Below are 18,574 nucleotides of genomic sequence, written 5' to 3'. Positions count from 1 at the left end.
CAAAGACAAACAAAGATACCATTACATATACATTAACATTACATACACTATCAGCCACTTCCTCAATCCTGTTAATTCATGCAGGTGTCAAATCCACAACTCTGATGATGTAAGCACCAAAACGCCAACCAACTGAGTCATACCATCCCCCCCTTCTCTTCTCTTCTGATCTCCCTAACCTCTACATTTCTGGTCTCCATCCTCCTAACCTCTAAATTACTAGTCTTACCCCCCCCCCTTCTCTTTTGTTCTCATCTCCCTAACCTCTACCTTACTGGTCTCAATCCCCCCTTCTCTTTTGTTTTTACCTCCCCAACCTCTACATTACTGGTCTCCACCCCCCTTCTCTTCTGTTCCCATCTCCCTAACCTCTAAATTACTGGTCTCCATCTCCCTAATGCTCTACATTACTGGTCTCCACCCCCCTTCTATTCTGTTCCCATCTCCCTAACCTCTACATTACTGGTCTCCATCTCCCTAACGCTCAACATTACTGGTCTCCATCCCCCCTTCTCTTTTATTCTCATCTCCCCAACCTCTACATTACTGGTCTCCACCCCCCTTCTCTTCTGTTCCCATCTCCCTAACCTCTACATTACTGGTCTCCATCTCCCTAACGCTCTACATTACTGGTCTCCACCCCCCTTCTCTTCTGTTCCCATATCCCTAACGCTCTACATTACTGGTCTCCACCCCCCTTCTCTTCTGTTCCCATCTCCCTAACCACTACATTACTGGTCTCCACCTGCCCCTTCTCTTCCTCTCTCCCTAACCTCGACATAACTGGTCTCCATCTCCCTAACCTCGACATTACTGGTCTCCATCTCCCTAACCTCGACATTACTGGTCTCCATCTCCCTAACCTCGACATTACTGGTCTCCACCCCCCTGCTCTTCTGTTCCCATCTCACTAACCACTACATTACTGGTCTCCACCCCCCTGCTCTTCTGTTCCCATCTCACTAACCACTACATTACTGGTATCCACCCCCCTGCTCTTCTGTTCCCATCTCCCTAACCTCGACATTACTGGTCTCCACCCCCCTGCTCTTCTGTTCCCATCTCACTAACCACTACATTACTGGTCTCCACCTGCCCCTTCTCTTCCTCTCCCTAACCTCGACATTACTGGTCTCCATCTCCCTAACCTCTACATTACTGGTCTCCATCTCCCTAACCCAAAGTGCTGATGGCGCAAATCAGGTCTAATGGCCGTTTCTGGGTCAGTACTTAAAGAAACACTGGTCATAGGTTTGGCAAAAAAGGTCTCGTTAAGATGAAAAGGGGAGTGAGATTGATAAGAGTATTTTAACTCTCGTGTTAGAGCCACTCATTGAGAAGGTTAGACAGGAGTATTGCAAGAGTAAACATACTTTGCAAGATGTTATGGTTCACATTTCCTTTGGGAAGCAGCTGCAAGAAAGAGTTTAAGTTTATGCCAAAACAAAGCATAGCCAAGCAGGGTTTTCAAGCTGGCATCCTGGATTTAACGTAGGATCTTTGCCACAAAGTATGCAAAGTATGAAAAATCAGCAGTGAGCAAACTAGTCTAGTGAATCAGCACATCGTGGTAGCTGTCTGATGCGAAACAGTGCCCTGGCATCAATCAGGTGGGTGCTACACTGCTAGGGGATGAGGGAAGTTTCCCATCCTTTCTATGTAATGCATTTTGAACATATGAAAAAACGCTATGTAAAGAATATCATTCTCGTTACTTCACCTGGTCTCCTCGTTTAAGGCCGGCTTCCGCGGCCTTGCTTCCAGGCTCCACGCTGTCGATGAAGATGCGGAAGCCCTTCTCGGAGCCTCCCAGCAGGGTGAAGGCTAGTGGGGCCTCCCTGGATGGCTTGGTCAGTGTCACTAGTCGCAGTTTGGCTTTAGCAGCGCAGGCAATGTTTAACAGTCTAAGGTGGCCGTACATTTTCTGTAAAGGAAAACTATGTTTAGTACAGGTATATTGCTCAATTCAGAGTTTGTGTTCATTTTTTGTATCTCAACTTTGTTACTATGTGGAATGAAATGTTTTGTTTATTTTTATTTCACCTTTATTTAACCAGGTAGGCAAGTTGAGAACAAGTTCTCATTTACAATTGCGACCTGGCCAAGATAAAGCAAAGCAGTTCGACACATACAACGACACAGAGTTACACATGGAGTAAAACAAACATACAGTCAATAATACAGTATAAACAAGTCTATATACGATGTGAGCAAATGAGGTGAGATAAGGGAGGTAAAGGCAAAAAGGCCATGGTGGCAAAGTAAATACAATATAGCAAGTAAAACACTGGAATGGTAGATTTGCAATGGGAGAATGTGCAAAGTAGAAATAAAAATAATGGGGGTGCAAAGGAGCAAAATAAATAAATAAATAAAATACAGTAGGGAAAGAGGTAGTTGTTTGGGCTAAATTATAGGTGGGCTATGTACAGGTGCAGTAATCTGTGAGCTGCTCTGACAGTTGGTGCTTAAAGCTAGTGAGGGAGATAAGTGTTTCCAGTTTCAGAGATTTTTGTAGTTCGTTCCAGTCATTGGCAGCAGAGAACTGGAAGGAGAGGCGGCCAAAGAAAGAATTGGTTTTGGGGGTGACTAGAGAGATATACCTGCTGGAGCGTGTGCTACAGGTGGGAGATGCAATGGTGACCAGCGAGCTGAGATAAGGGGGGACTTTACCTAGCAGGGTCTTGTAGATGACATGGAGCCAGTGGGTTTGGCGACGAGTATGAAGCGAGGGCCAGCCAACGAGAGTGTACAGGTCGCAATGGTGGGTAGTATATGGGGCTTTAGTGACAAAACGGATTGCACTGTGATAGACTGCATCCAATTTGTTGAGTAGGGTATTGGAGGCTATTTTGTAAATGACATCGCCAAAGTCGAGGATTGGTAGGATGGTCAGTTTTACAAGGGTATGTTTGGCAGCATGAGTGAGGGATGCTTTTTTGCGAAATAGGAAGCAAATTCTAGATTTAACTTTGGATTGAAGATGTTTGATATGGGTCTGGAAGGAGAGTTTACAGTCTAACCAGACACCTAAGTATTTGTAGTTGTCCACGTATTCTAAGTCAGAGCCGTCCAGAGTAGTAATGTTGGACAGGCGGGTAGGTACAGGTAGCGATCGGTTGAAGAGCATGCATTTAGTTTTACTTGTATTTAAGAGCAATTGGAGGCCACGGAAGGAGAGTTGTATGGCATTGAAGCTTGCCTGGAGGGTTGTTAACAGTGTCCAAAGAAGGGCCAGAAGTATACAGAATGGTGTCGTCTGCGTAGAGGTGGATCAGAGACTCACCAGCAGCAAGAGCGACCTCATTGATGTATACAGAGAAGAGAGTCGGTCCAAGAATTGAACCCTGTGGCACCCCCATAGAGACTGCCAGAGGTCCGGACAGCAGACCCTCCGATTTGACACACTGAACTCTATCAGAGAAGTAGTTGGTGAACCAGGCGAGGCAATCATTTGAGAAACCAAGGCTGTCGAGTCTGCCGATGAGGATGTGGTGATTGACAGAGTCGAAAGCCTTGGCCAGATCAATGAATACAGCTGCACAGTAATGTTTCTTATCGATGGCGGTTAAGATATCATTTAGGACCTTGAGCGTGGCTGAGGTGCACCCATGACCAGCTCTGAAACCAGATTGCATAGCAGAGAAGGTATGGTGAGATTCGAAATGGTCGGTAATCTGTTTGTTGACTTGGCTTTCGAAGACCTTAGAAAGGCATGGTAGGATAGATATAGGTCTGTAGCAGTTTGGGTCAAGAGTGTCACCCCCTTTGAAGAGGGGGATGACCGCAGCTGCTTTCCAATCTTTGGGAATCTCAGACGACACGAAAGAGAGGTTGAACAGGCTAGTAATAGGGGTGGCAACAATTTTGGCAGATAATTTTAGAAAGAAAGGGTCCAGATTGTCTAGCCCGGCTGATTTGTAGGGGTCCAGATTTTGCAGCTCATTCAGAACATCAGCTGAGCAGATTTGGGAGAAGGAGAAATGGGGAAGGCTTGGGCGAGTTGTTGTGGGGGGTGCAGTGCTGTTGACCGGGGTAGGAGTAGCCAGGTGGAAAGCATGGCCAGCCGTAGAAAAATGCTTATTGAAATTCTCAATTATGGTGGATTTATCAGTGGTGACAGTGTTTCCTATCTTCAGTGCAGTGGGCAGCTGGGAGGAGGTGTTCTTATTCTCCATGGACTTTACAGTGTCCCAGAACTTTTTTGAGTTAGTGTTGCAGGAAGCAAATGTCTGCTTGAAAAAGCTAGCCTTGGCTTTTCTAACTGCCTGTGTATAATGGTTTCTAGCTTCCCTGAACAGCTGCATATCACGGGGGCTGTTCGATGCTAATGCAGAACGCCATAGGATGTTTTTGTGTTGGTTAAGGGCAGTCAGGTCTGGGGAGAACCAAGGGCTATATCTGTTCCTGGTTCTAAATTTCTTGAATGGGGCATGTTTATTTAAGATGGTTAGGAAGGCATTTAAAAAAAATATCCAGGCATCCTCTACTGACGGGATGAGATCAATATCCTTCCAGGATACCCCGGCCAGGTCGATTAGAAAGGCCTGCTCGCTGAAGTGTTTCAGGGAGCGTTTTACAGTGATGAGTGGAGGTCTTTTGACCGCTGACCCATTACGGATGCAGGCAATGAGGCAGTGATCTTGGTTGAAAACAGCAGAGGTGTATTTAGAGGGCAAGTTGGTTAGGATGATATCTATGAGGGTGCCCGTGTTTAAGGCTTTGGGGAGGTACCTGGTAGGTTCATTGATAATTTGTGTGGGGTTGAGGGCATCAAGTTTAGATTGTAGGATGGCTGGGGTGTTAAGCATGTTCCAGTTTAGGTCGCCTAGCAGCACAAGCTCTGAAGATAGATGGGGGGCAATCAGTTCACATATGGTGTCCAGAGCACAGCTGGGGGCAGAGGGTGGTCTATAGCAGGCGGCAACGGTGAGAGACTTGTTTTAGAGAGGTGGATTTTTAAAAGTAGAAGTTCAAATTGTTTGGGTATAGACCTGGATAGTAGGACAGAACTCTGCAGGCTATCTTTGCAGTAGATTGCAACACCACCCCCTTTGGCAGTTCTATCTTGTCTGAAAATGTTGTAGTTTGGAATTAAAATGTCTGAATTTTTGGTGGTCTTCCTAAGCCAGGATTCAGACACAGCTAGAACATCCGGGTTGGCAGAGTGTGCTAAAGCAGTGAATAGAACAAACTTAGGGAGGAGGCTTCTAATGTTAACATGCATGAAACCAAGGCTATTACGGTTACAGAAGTCGTCAAAAGAGAGCGCCTGGGGAATAGGAGTGGAGCTAAACACTGCAGGGCCTGGATTCACCTCTACATCGCCAGAGGAACAGAGTAGGAGTAGAATAAGGGTGTGGCTAAAAGCAATAAGAATTGGTTGTTTAGAACGTCTGGAACAGAGAGTAAAAGGAGGTTTCTGGGGGCGATAAAATAGCATCAAGGTATAATGTACAGACAAAGGTAAGGTAGGATGTGAATACAGTGGACGTAAACCTAGGTATTGAGTTATGAAGAGAGAGATAGTCTCTAGAAACATCATTGAAACCAGGAGATGTCATTGCATGTGTGGGTGGTGGAACTAATAGGTTGGATAAGGTATAATGAGCAGGACTAGAGGCTCTACAGTGAAATGAAAATTATAAATGAAATAATCTTTAGCATTTTAAATAGTGAAATAAGAGGCTAGCGTAAGGCAAAAATTTGGACAATTTGAATGCTTTGATAATATATAATGAGGGCAAATTAGGAGTAATGTTGAAACTGGACATGAAACCCGATGACATGAAACCCGCTGTAATGTTGAAACTGGACATGAAACCCGCTGTAATGTTGAAACTGGACATGAAACCCGTTGTAATGTTGAAACTGGACATGAAACCCGTTGTAATGTTGAAACTGGACATGAAACCCGCTGTAATGTTGAAACTGGACATGAAACCCACTGTAATGTTGAAACTGGACATGACACCCGCTGTAATGTTGAAACTGGATATGAAACCCGCTGTAATGTTGAAACTGGATATGAAACCCGCTGTAATGTTGAAACTGGATATGAAACCCGCTGTAATGTTGAAACTGGATATGAAACCCGCTGTAATGTTGAAACTGGATATGAAACCCGCTGTAATGTTGAAACTGGATATGAAACCCGCTGTAATGTTGAAACTGGATATGAAACTCGCTGTAATGTTGAAACTAGATATGAAACCCGCTGTAATGTTGAAACTGGATATGAAACCCGCTGTAATGTTGAAACTAGATATGAAACCCGCTGTAATGTTGAAACTAGATATGAAACCCGCTGTAATGTTGAAACTAGATATGAAACCCGCTGTAATGTTGAAACTGGACATGAAACCCGATGTAATGTTGAAACTGGACATGAAACCCGTTGTAATGTTGAAACTGGACATGAAACCCGTTGTAATGTTGAAACTGGACATGAAACCCGCTGTAATGTTGAAACTGGACATGAAACCCGCTGTAATGTTGAAACTGGACATGACACCCGCTGTAATGTTGAAACTGGATATGAAACCCGCTGTAATGTTGAAACTGGATATGAAACCCGCTGTAATGTTGAAACTGGATATGAAACCCGCTGTAATGTTGAAACTGGATATGAAACCCGCTGTAATGTTGAAACTGGATATGAAACCCGCTGTAATGTTGAAACTGGATATGAAACCCGCTGTAATGTTGAAACTGGATATGAAACCCGCTATAATGTTGAAACTGGATATGAAACCCGCTGTAATGTTGAAACTGGATATGAAACCCGCTGTAATGTTGAAACTGGATATGAAACCCGCTGTAATGTTGAAACTAGATATGAAACCCGCTGTAATGTTGAAACTGGATATGAAACCCGCTGTAATGTTGAAACTTGATATGAAACCCGCTGTAATGTTGAAACTAGATATGAAACCCGCTGTAATGTTGAAACTAGATATGAAACCCGCTGTAATGTTGAAACTAGATATGAAACCTGCTGTAATGTTGAAACTAGATATGAAACCCGCTGTAATGTTGAAACTAGATATGAAACATGCTGTAATGTTGAAACTGGATATGAAACACGCTGTAATGTTGAAACTGGATATGAAACACGCTGTAATGTTGGAACTAGATATGAAACACGCTGTAATGTTGAAACTAGATATGAAACATGCTGTAATGTTGAAACTAGATATGAAACATGCTGTAATGTGGAAACTAGATATGAAACATGCTATGCTTAACTGAGACACGGACCTCTCTCTCCAGATTGTTCTCAAACTCTTCAAGAAAGTGAGTCATTGCAGGGTCGCCTTCAAAGTCATTGAAGTGATTGTTCACCCACAGCAAGACTACCCGTGTAACCTGGGGATGCAAGAAGAAAGTCAGATTCATTCAAAGTAAATAATAAGTGGATGGGCATGGGCTTGGATTGAATGTTAGCTTGTTATATACATTTATTCACATGTAGTTCTGTGTGTGTGTGTGTTAATCTGTATGTACACTACCGGTCAAAAGTTTTAGGACACCTACCTCATTCAAGGTTTACTTTTTATTTTTAATATTTTCTACATTGTAAAATAGTAGTGAAGACATCCAAACTATGAAATAACATGAACAATGTGGTAACCAAAAAACTTAAAATCAAAAAATATTTTATATTTTTCAAACAGCCACCCTTTGCCTTGATGACAGGTTTGCACACACTTGGTATTCTCTCAACCAGCTTCATTATGTAGTCACCTGGAATGCATTTCAATTAACAGGTGTACCTTCTTAAAAGTTAATTTGTGGATTTTCTTTCCTTCTTAATTAATGTGTTTCAGCCAATCAATTGTGTTGTGACAAGGTGGGGGGTATACAGAAGATGATCTTTTAACAGATAGTCCATATTATGGCAAGAACAGCTCAAATAAGCAAATAGAAACAACAGTCCATCATTACTTTAAGACATGAAGGTCAATCAATACAGAACATTTCAGGAACTTTGAAAGTTTCTTCAAGTGCAGTCGCAAAAACCATCAAGCGCTATGATGAAACTGGCTCTCACGAGGACAGCCACAGAAATGGAAGACTCAGAGTTGCCTCTGTTGAAGAGGATTTTTAAAATGTCATTCTTTATTTTATTTCAGGATAAGTTCATTAGTTACCAGCCTCAGAAATTGCAGCCCAAATAAATGCTTCACAGAATTCAAGTAACAGACACATCTCAACATCAACTGTTCAGAGGAGACTGCGTGAATCAGGCCTTGATGGTCGAATTGCCACAAAGAAACCACTACTAAAGGACACCAATAATAAGAAGAGACTTGCTTGGGCAAGGAAATACGCGCAACGGACATTAGACCGGTGGAACTCTGCCCTTTGGTCTGGAGTCCAAATGGGAGATTAATCGGGTCCAACCGTCGTGTCTTTGTGAGACGTGGTGTAGGTGAACGGATGATCTCTGCAAGTGTATTTCCAACCGTAAAGCATGGAGGAGGTGTTACGGTGTGGGGATGCTTTGCTGGTGACACCGTCTGTGGTATATTTAGAATTCAAGGCACACTTAACCAGAATGGCTTCCACAGCATTTTACAGCGATACGCCATCCCATCTGGTTTGTGCTTAACGGGTCAATAATTTGTTTTTCAACAGGACAATGACCCAACACACCTCCAGACTGTGTAAGGGCTATTTGAACAAGGAGAGTGCTGGAGTGCTGCATCAGATGACCTGGCCTCCACCACATCCTGACCTCAACCAAATTGAGATGGTTTGGGATGAGTCGGACCGCAGAGTGAAGGAAAAGCAGCCAACCGGTGCTCAGCATATGTGGGAATTCCTTCAAGACTGTTGGAAAAGCATTCCAGGTGAAGCTGGTTGAGAGAATGCCAAGTGTGTGCAAAGCGATATCAAGGAAAATGGTGGCTATCTGAAGAATCTCAAATTGTATTTGATTTGTTTAATACTTTTTTTGGTTACTACATGATACCCTATGTGTTATTTAATAGTTTTGATGTCTTCACTATTATTCTACAATGTAGAACATAGTAATACAAAACTAAAATAAAAACTTCAATGAGTAGGTGTTCTAAAACATTTTGAAAGATAGAGTATGTAAGCATGCATGCATCTGTGATATTATCTATGCTTTATCTATTACTGATGTTAAGTACCGTCTAGCTTCCATTACAATAAAACGACAAAAATAATACTTATCTGAAAAGGGACAGTAAAGTGTTTGAAGTGGGATCTGACCTTGTCCCTGAGGCTTGGGTCGTGGAACCACTCGAGCAGCTTGTTGCCCACGACCATGGGGCTGGAGAGGAAAGTCCTGTAGGTCAACAGGAAGTCCTCGATGTAGGTGGGGTCCACCACAGAGTGCTCCTCTACCAAGTGCATAGTCAGACGCTCCTTCGTGCCCTATAGGAGATGGTGAATAATCCTTTAGGTAACACTAAACGTCATATACATAGTCATTCATAACACCTGTCATAACACCTGTATGTCATGACACCTTTATTTGGAAGAAGTTGTTTGGAGTCTAAAGGCTTACTCAATAATGAATGAACTCACCTTGATGACGATGTGTCCCTTCCTGGTGCCGGTGCGGTCCAGCTCACGGTGCTCCTTGACCATGACTATCTCGCCCTCCTCCTCCACCTTCTGCATGTTCTTCTCCACCTGGTTGAGGATGCAGCAGTAATCCTGCTGCGCTATGCACACAAACTGGAACATAGGTGGAGGGAGAGAGAAAGTGAAAGAGAGAAAGTGAAAGAGAGAATAGAAAGTGAAAGAGCGTAGTAGTTAGCTTGGTGACATAACGCTTTTTAGATCAACATGCCTGAGAGACAGTTTGAGCGAATCTATTTTAAGACACCAATTAAATAAACACTCTCTCTTAGTGAATTAACCCAGCGTCTTCATTTAATTGGTTGGTACCTACTGGACAATGTATGGTGAACAAAAATATAAACGCAACATGTAAAAATGTTGGTCCCATGTTTCATGAGCTGAAATAAAAGCTGATTTCTCTCAAATGTTGTGCACAAATGTGTTTACATCCTTGTTAGTGAGCATTTCTCCTTTGTAGCATATCAAGAACATGATTAAACAGCGTGATCATTACACAGGTAAACCTTGTGCTGGGGACAATAAAAAGGTCACTCGTAAAATGTGTAGTTTTGTCACACAACGCCACAGATGCCTCAAGCTTTGGAGGCAGAGCACAATTGGAATGCTGACTGCAGGAATGTCCACCAGAGCTGTTGCCAGAGAATTTAATGTTAATTTCTCTACCAATGTCGTTTTATAGAATTTGGCAGCACATCCAACCGGCCTCACAACCACAGACCATGGGTAACCACGCCAGCACAGGACAGGACCACAATTGACCCAGTGTCGACTGGGATTGGCCGGTGTAGGCAGTCATTGTAAACTTCCCGACTTCCCTACTTAAATAAAGGTTAAAAAAAATAAAAATAAAAACATTTAAAATAAAATGTCAAGCCTGCTTTAAAATGCAACAGACTAATTGAGTAAGTAACAGGGGTGGAGTATATAACACTATTCAATATATGGGAGAGAAGGCCCGTATGACAGGCCAATCAACCGATTGGCTATTATGATGGACTGTCTCAGTGCTGAGCCTTACCTGACAGTCGTCCACCTTAGTCTTCATCACTCCCTTCATGTACTCCTTCTCTATGGTAGGGGAGACCCCGAAGCTGTTGCCCATACACAGGATCTCAGGCCTGGCCTCAGGGTACGTCACCTCCACCGAGCCATTCAGGATCACTGACCACGAGTCCAGCTGAGTGTGGAAAGAACACAACCACAAACAGTTAACAGTCAGAAATACTCAGTGATCATTCAGTGGACAATGGTTTAACACAGGGACAGGACACTGGAGTCCTCGGGGACTGGAGTGGTGTCACTGCAAAACAGCTGATGCATTCTAAAGTGAAGATCCTGATTAGTTGATTATGGAGTCAGGTGTGTTAGTTGGGACGGGGGCAAAAGTGTGACACTAACCAGGCCCCTCGAGGACTCGAGTTACCCATCCCTGGTTTAATATCAGGCTGGGATCACATGTTAAAGGAAGATGAAGACAGCTATGATGCTTTAAATACATTGTTTAATCACAATTAGCCATAAGCAATTAGTTGGCCATTAGCTATTAGTTATCGGTTAGTTAAATCAAATTTTATGAGTCACATGTGCCGAATACAACAGTGAAATGCTTACTTATGAGTCCCTAACCAACAACGCAGCACAGATAAGAAATAAAATTAACAGGAAATTAAAGAGCAGCAGTAAAATAACAAAAGCGAGACGATATACAGGGGCACCGTTTAGTCGAGGTAATTGAGGTAAAACGTACATGGTAGGTTGGGTTATTAATATGTACAGTTGAAGTCGGAAATTTACATCTACTTAGGTTGGAGTCATTGAAACTTGTTTCTTGTTAACAAACTATAGTTTTGGCAAGTCGGTTAGGACATCTACTTTGTGCATGACACAAGTCATTTTTCCAACAATTGTTTACAGACAGATTATTTCACTTATAATTCACTGCATCACAATTCCAGTGGGTCAGAAGTTTACATAAACTAAGTTGACTGAGCCTTTAAACATCTTGGAAAATTCCAGAAAATGAAGACATGGCTTTAGAAGCTTCTGATAGGCTAATTGACATCATTTGAGTCAATTGGAGGTGTACATGTGGATGTATTTCAAGGCTTACATTTAAACTCAGTGCCTCTTTGCTTGAAATCAAGGGAAAATCAAAAGATTGTAGACCTCCACGTCTGGTTCATCCTTGGGAGCAATTTCCAAACACCTGAAGGTACCACGGTCATCTGTACAGACAATAGTACGCAAGTATAGGAAGGAGACGCGTTCTGTCTCCTAGAGATGAACATACTTTGGCGCGAAAGGTGCAAATCAATCCCAGAACAACAGTAAAGGACCTTGTGAAGATGCTGGAGGAAACAGGTACAAAAGTATCTATATCCACAGTAAAACGAGTCCAAAATCGACATAAAGGCCGCTCAGCAAGGAAGAACCCACTGCTCCAAAAGCACCATAAAAAAGCCAGACTATACAGAAATCATACTTTCTAGAGAAATGTCCTCTGGTCTGATGAAACAAAAATAGAAATGTTTAGCCATAATGACCATCGTTTTGTTTGGAGGAAAAAGGGGGAGGCTTGCAAGCCGAAGAACACCATTCCAACCGTGAAGCACAGTGGTTGCGGCATCATGTTGTGAGGGTGCTTTGCTGCAGGAGGGACTGGTGCACTTCACAAAATAGATGGCTTCATGAGGTAGGAAAATTATGAGGATATATTGAAGCAAAATCTCAAGACATCAGTCAGGAAATTAAAGCTTGGTCGCATTTGGGTCTTCCAAATGGACATATACCCCAAGCATACTTCCAAAGTTGTGGCAAAATGGCTTAAGGACAACAAAGTCAAGGTATTGGAGTGGCCATAAAGCCCTGACCTCAATCCTATAGAAAATTTGTGGGCAGAACTGAAAAAGCGTGTGCGAGCAAGGAGGCCTACAAACCTGACTCAGTTACACCAGCTCTGTCAGGAGGAATGGGCCAAAATTCACCCAACGTATTGTGGGAACCTTGTGGAAGGTTACCCGAAACATTTGACCCAAGTTAAACAATTTAAAGGCAATGCTACCAAATACTAATTGAGTATGTAAACTTTGACTCACTGGGAATGTGATGAAAGAAATAAAAGCTGAAAAGAAATCACTCCACTATTATTCTGACATTTTACATTCTTAAAATAAAAGTGGTGATCCTAACTGACCTAAAACAGGGAATTTTACTAGGATTAAATGTCAGTATTTGGATAAGGTGTATGTAAAGGTGGGGCGGCAGGTTGCCTAGTGATTAGAGAGTTGGGCCAGTAACCGAAAGGTTGACAGATCGAATACCCAAAGCTGACAAGGTCAAAATATGTCGTTCTGCCCCTGAACAAGGCAGTTAACCCACTGTTCTTAGGCCGTCATTGTAAATAAGAATTTAAATAAAGGTTAAACAATATATATATATACAACCCACACAAGTGGCTCAGATAGTGCAGCTCATCAATGCGAGCTGTGGCAAGAAGGTTTGCTGTGTCTGTCAGCGTAGTGTCCATAGCATGAAGGCGCTACCAGGAGACTGGCCAGTACATCAGGAGACGTGGAGGCCGCCGTAGGAGGGCAACAACGCAGCAGCAGGACCGCTAACTCCGCCTTTGTGCAAGCAGGAGCACTGCTAGAGCCCTGCAAAATGACCCCCAGCAGGCCACAAATGTGCATGTGCCTGCTCAAACAGTCAGAAACAGACTCCATGAGGGTGGTATGAGGGCCCAACGTCCACAGGTGGGGGTTGTGCTTACAGCCCAACACCGTGCAGGACGTTTGGCATTTGCCAGAGAACACCAAGATTGGCAAATTCGCCACTGGCGCCCTGCCCTGTGCTCTTCACAGATGAAAGCAGGTTCACACTGAGCACGTGACAGATGTGACAGAGTCTGGAGACGACGTGGAGAACGTTCTGCTGCCTGCAACATCCTCCAGCATGACCGGTTTGGCGGTGGGTCAGTCATGGTGTGGGGTGGCATTTCTTTGGGAGGCCGCACAGCCCTCCATGTGCTCGCCAGAGGTAGCCTGACTGCCATTAGGTACCGAGATGAGATCCTCAGACCCCTTGTGAGACCATATGCTGGTGCGGTTGGCCCTGGGTTCCTCCTAATGCAAGACAATGCTAGGCCTCATGTGGCTGGAGTGTGTCAGCAGTTCCTGCAAGAGGAAGGCATTGATGCTATGGACTGGCCCGCCCGTTCCCCAGACCTGAATCCAATTGAGCACATCTGGGACATCATGTCTCGCTCCATCCACCAGCCATGCACCACAGACTGTCCAGGAGTTGGCGGATGCTTTAGTCCAGGTCTGGGAGGAGATCCCTCAGGAGACCATCCACCACCTCATCAGGAGCATGCCCATGCGTTGTAGGGAGGTCATACAGGCACGTGGAGGCCACACACACTACAAAGCCTCATTTTGACTTGTTTTAAGGACATTACATCAAAGTTGGATCAGCCTGTAGTGTGGTTTTCCACTTTAAATTTTGAGTGCGACTCCAAATCCAGACCTCCATGGGTTGATACATTTCATTTCCATTGATAATTTGTGTGTGATTTTGTTGTCAGCACATTCAACTATGTAAAGAAAAAAGTATTTCATAAGAATATTTCATTCATTCAGATCTAGGATGTGTTATTTGAGTGTTCTCTTTATTTTTTTGAGCAGTGTGTATATATTTATATACATACACATTTATAAATATATATATATAAATAAAATAAATAAAAAAATATATATAATTAATCATTAGACACAAATGGTTCAATAGTATATAATACCCCCTGTTTCTACACTAATAATAACTATAATTTGACCCTTTTATTATGGATATAAAAAGAGAGCAAATCATATTTTACAGCAAGGTATCACTATCTCCCTTATAGCATCATCAACAACACATTTTACAATGCACTGAGGCAGTAGTGGACATACTACTAACACACACCAGCTCAATAGGATGTTCTTCAACTTTGACTGGACTGCCCTTGAAGTGAACTGGACTTAAGGGTACGGCTCTGCACTCTATTGTTTGGGTGCATCACAGCGAATAAATGACCAAAGTGGCTTAAATTGAAAAGCCAGAGCCTGTCCAGACTGTTGAGACAGTACAAGTGATCTCTCTTCTGGTCCCCTTGGGGAATCGTATGATGCTGGGAGGTGGCAGTCATTCGTGCTTAATAGAGCAGGGGAAAAAACTAAATGGAAAAAGAGAAACCTGCATTGGTAATGGCAAGGGCAAACTCCATGTCCCAGGCCATAGATGTGCAAACCCAGACACATTCAAGACACACACAAGACCAATATAAGAGACAACGGAAATTCCACCCCAAACTCTTTTGTTATTTGTTTCTTTAGTCCATTGTTGATATAGTCCCAAAATGTTTCGCCTTTCAGCAATCAAGTTATCAAGATATTTAAACTTTCAAAATACAGAAATACAGCCAGTATGTTGCATTTTTTTATTTTAAATTTTATTTGATCCCTTTTTCTCCCCAATTTCGTGGTATCCAATTGTTTTAGTAGCTACTATGTCTCATCGCTACAACTCCCGTACGGGCTCGGGAGAGACGAAGGTTGAAAGTCATGCGTCCTCCGATATACAACCCAACCAGCCGCACTGCTTCTTAACACAGCGCGCCTCCAACCCGGAAGCCAGCCGCACCAATGTGTCGGAGGAAACACCGTGCACCTGGCAACCTTGGTTAACCCGCCACAGGAGTTGCTGGTGCGCGATGAGACAAGGACATCCCTACCGGCCAAGCCCTCCCTCACCCGGACGACGCTAGGGCAATTGTGCGTCGCCCCACGGACCTCCCGGTCGCGGCCAGTTATGACAGAGCCTGGGCGCAAACTCAGAGTCTCTGATGGCACAGCTGGCGCTGCAGGACAGCGCCCTTAACCACTGCGCCAAAATGCATCATACCGGCTGTATTTTAAAAGTGATATATCTTGATTGCTGACAGGCAAAACTATATATGGGACAATATCAACAACGGATGAAAAAAAAAAAAAAAGATCATTTTGGATTCGAATTTTCCTTTAAGACCGACTCATTCACGGCACACACCTCCACATACAAACATACCTCTTCCCCGTCATTGAGTACGATGGTGCCGGCCCGCTCGACCACGGCAAACACCATGACGGCACACAGCTCCCTCCTCACAGACATGGTCATGTTGGCAAACGCTGGCAGCTGATGCATGAACTCCAGTAATTGCTCTGTGGAAAGGTTGGAGAGGGAGAGTAGAGAGGGAGAGGCTTGACTTAGTGGAGAGAGAAGACGAGCGTAGGAGGACTTGGCAGTCCTTCACTCGTCCTTCACCCTCTGTGTGGCTTTGGTCAAAAAAAAAATGGCACAAGCTAGTGGGAGAGAAGGTGCATTAAATTCAACCCCACAAGTGATGAGTACCCAACAATGGGATGATTATCCACTAAGGCAAAGTATCAATTTAATTTTGATAGACAGAAAAAAACTGCATGAGCATAAAAGGAAAAGCGACCTTTTGCATTCACTTCGAAGTGTGTCAACATGAATCAAATCTCATCTGGGGCTTCAGCTTGGCTGTATAGGGCATTGCCTGTCCTTTTTTTTGGCTCCTTGAAATAGCTTATTGCGGGAGCCAGGGAAGGACTCCATCCCTGTGCTAGGCGCAGAAAGTAAGTCTGGGGTGCGGGCTGACCTGTGCTTGGCATGGCAACAGTGTCGTGTGGGAATCCTGCGGAAGCACTGAAACTTTAATGCGCCGGGAGAGGAGAGGCGAGGACGTGCGACGTTGACCTAGAAAAGCCTGTCGGCAGAGAGAGCGGGAGGGGAGGGGCGGCGGGGAGTTTGTGGGGTTCGTCGAGGGGGACCAGGGTACTCTCTCACTCTCTTTCTCCATTTGCATCCACTAGATCAGCCACACATCACATCTACAGCTAAGCTTCATGTGAGTAAATGTGAACTAATCTCATCTTTTGGCTCCCTATCATTGTAGCTGTGCTGCTGCTAACAGGCCCATGATATCACAGTCTTCATGTGGCACAGAAGGAATTACAACTCAGTGCTAAAATAAATTTACCAAACGAAAGCATTGAAGCACGAAGGCCTGCAGATGGACACATAATCCACGGTAACTAGCTAATACAGAGGGGCGGGGTTGAGATACACCAAGGGCGGGGCACTGGGAGAGGGGGCGTCACTGTGCATTGTTTGATTAAAATCGTGAATGCTTGATTAAACTCTGATGAGCCTACAAAGGGGATTTCCCCTTAGTGAACAAAGCCAAATCTAATTGGCTCCCATTGCTTTTCCAAATGTCTTGCCAGAAAACAGCAAGCACTCACATACAAGGTATTCTTTAGCAGTAGTAATAGGCATTATAACCGTTGTTTCTAGATTTGAAGAGTTTAACGGTGGTGTGGAATAGTCATCCCCTTCTGTAATTGGAGCCAGGAAGCAACATAGCAAAGAAGGGGAGGCACCCTGCCTAGCGCCTACACAATGGTAGGGGAAACACTGGCACGCCACAGCTAAATCCATTTTGGTTCCCAGAACATTGAGAGTAGGTTACTTTTTAATCAATCAAAGGGGAACCCTTGAGGGAATGTTAGGGGAACATTTTGTGTGCTAGCAGGGACTCACCTATGTCGTCATCGGTGCGGTCCATTGGGTCCTTCTCCAGGCAGTCCCGCACAATGTCGCGGCTCATGAGGGGGTCCGACGCTCGCTCAATGTCCTCCTCGTCATCGTCGTCCTCTGAGTCGACGGCGGTCTCGGGCAGGCCGCTGAGGTCCATGTCGCCTGGCTCGTTTTCCGTGGCCTGAGGGTCAGAGGAGAGGATGGATGTCAGTCAGTCACCCAGGATCAAGTCATCATGGATCAAGTCATCCAGGATCAACAAAAACACAACGGCTTTCTCCATCATAAGAACCACCATCAATCTTAGTTTTAATAACACAGAGTGCTGTGAAATGGTCACTGGTCCATACTAAGCATGTCAGCTCCATCCATCTACTCCAAGTAGTAACAGCTGCACACTGGTGGGCTGAGATGAGGTTGGTAAATCTAAATCAAGGTTTCGGTGCAAAAACTTCACGTAAGGGCTGGTAAACAAAACAACGGCAAGAAGCAGACCATTTCAATTCAATGCTTCAAAAGCGACAACAATGTCTGAACATCTAGCCTGTTTGGTGAGAATGATAGGTCTGAGAGACACACAGCACTGCATACCAAAGCACCCCGCTATGCAAAAAACACCCAGCTAATTATTTCACATCTCTTCCTCTCCGGGCTCCCCATTTCCACTTAGACTGACAACCTCTGAAAGAGTGATAAAACATGTACGTAGCAAATAGAGAGAAAAACTAACAAAAGAGAGAGAGCAAAAGTAACACAATTGACAATGTCACACTGATATTAATAGAGATCTTGGCACTGTGCATCCATCAAGGCTTCTCACATACTATAAATATCGCTGAGAGGCCATATTGTGCGTTTCATGCTCTCAACACGAGCCCCTCCTCGGAACGAAATCCAGGTACGAAACAGGGAGATAAACTAAAAACCCTCCCCTCCTGTTGAGTGCTAACCGACTCCTCTTACCTGAATAAGGTGCCGAAACTCCAGCCTTTTCACTGAGAGAGACGAAAACAATGTTGCCTTCGCAAACTGCCTGCAGCAGCCTAGTCCAAGACGCATCTTTACCGCCCGGGCTGCCAGTCGTGTTTTTCAGAGATTCAAAGAGTCCCTGTCTCTCACCGAACGTAGCCCTATGTCATTTATCCTTAACCATCATGTGCAAATGCCTCATTAATGATTCAGGGTGCTGTCTGACTAGCCACTCAGGCGTCAGGAGGTAAGAAAAGTAGGAGGGGCAGGGGAGGGGCCTGATGGGGCGAGAGAGCAAAGGGGCGGGGTTATTCCGCTGGGGAAGGGGTTGGTAAGGTGTGGA

General features: G+C 44.2%; 1 protein-coding gene across 16 annotated transcripts in view; it reads right to left on the bottom strand.

Annotated features, from left to right (window-relative positions):
* Positions 1-18,574, bottom strand: part of LOC110488939 (Rap guanine nucleotide exchange factor (GEF) 2) — a 152,963-nt gene that overhangs the window by 26,723 nt on the left and 107,666 nt on the right. For 10 of the 16 annotated variants that reach the window (XM_036943075.1, XM_036943060.1, XM_036943061.1 and 7 more), the window contains 7 exons: positions 17,266-17,443; positions 15,724-15,860; positions 10,640-10,798; positions 9,562-9,714; positions 9,244-9,408; positions 7,249-7,368; positions 1,721-1,924 (listed from right to left, as the gene is read on the bottom strand). In XM_036943075.1, the coding sequence (XP_036798970.1) occupies positions 1,721-1,924; positions 7,249-7,368; positions 9,244-9,408; positions 9,562-9,714; positions 10,640-10,798; positions 15,724-15,860; positions 17,266-17,443 (1,116 nt within the window). The remainder of the gene's footprint in view (positions 1-1,720; positions 1,925-7,248; positions 7,369-9,243; positions 9,409-9,561; positions 9,715-10,639; positions 10,799-15,723; positions 15,861-17,265; positions 17,444-18,574) is intronic. The other 6 variants (XM_036943076.1, XM_036943062.1, XM_036943068.1 and 3 more) reach the window with 1 other exon arrangement.

Source organism: Oncorhynchus mykiss, chromosome 14, assembly GCF_013265735.2.
Source record: "Oncorhynchus mykiss isolate Arlee chromosome 14, USDA_OmykA_1.1, whole genome shotgun sequence".
Taxonomy (NCBI): domain Eukaryota; kingdom Metazoa; phylum Chordata; class Actinopteri; order Salmoniformes; family Salmonidae; genus Oncorhynchus; species Oncorhynchus mykiss.
Note: the sequence above shows the minus strand (reverse complement) of the source record. Positions and strands in the feature narration are given on the sequence as shown.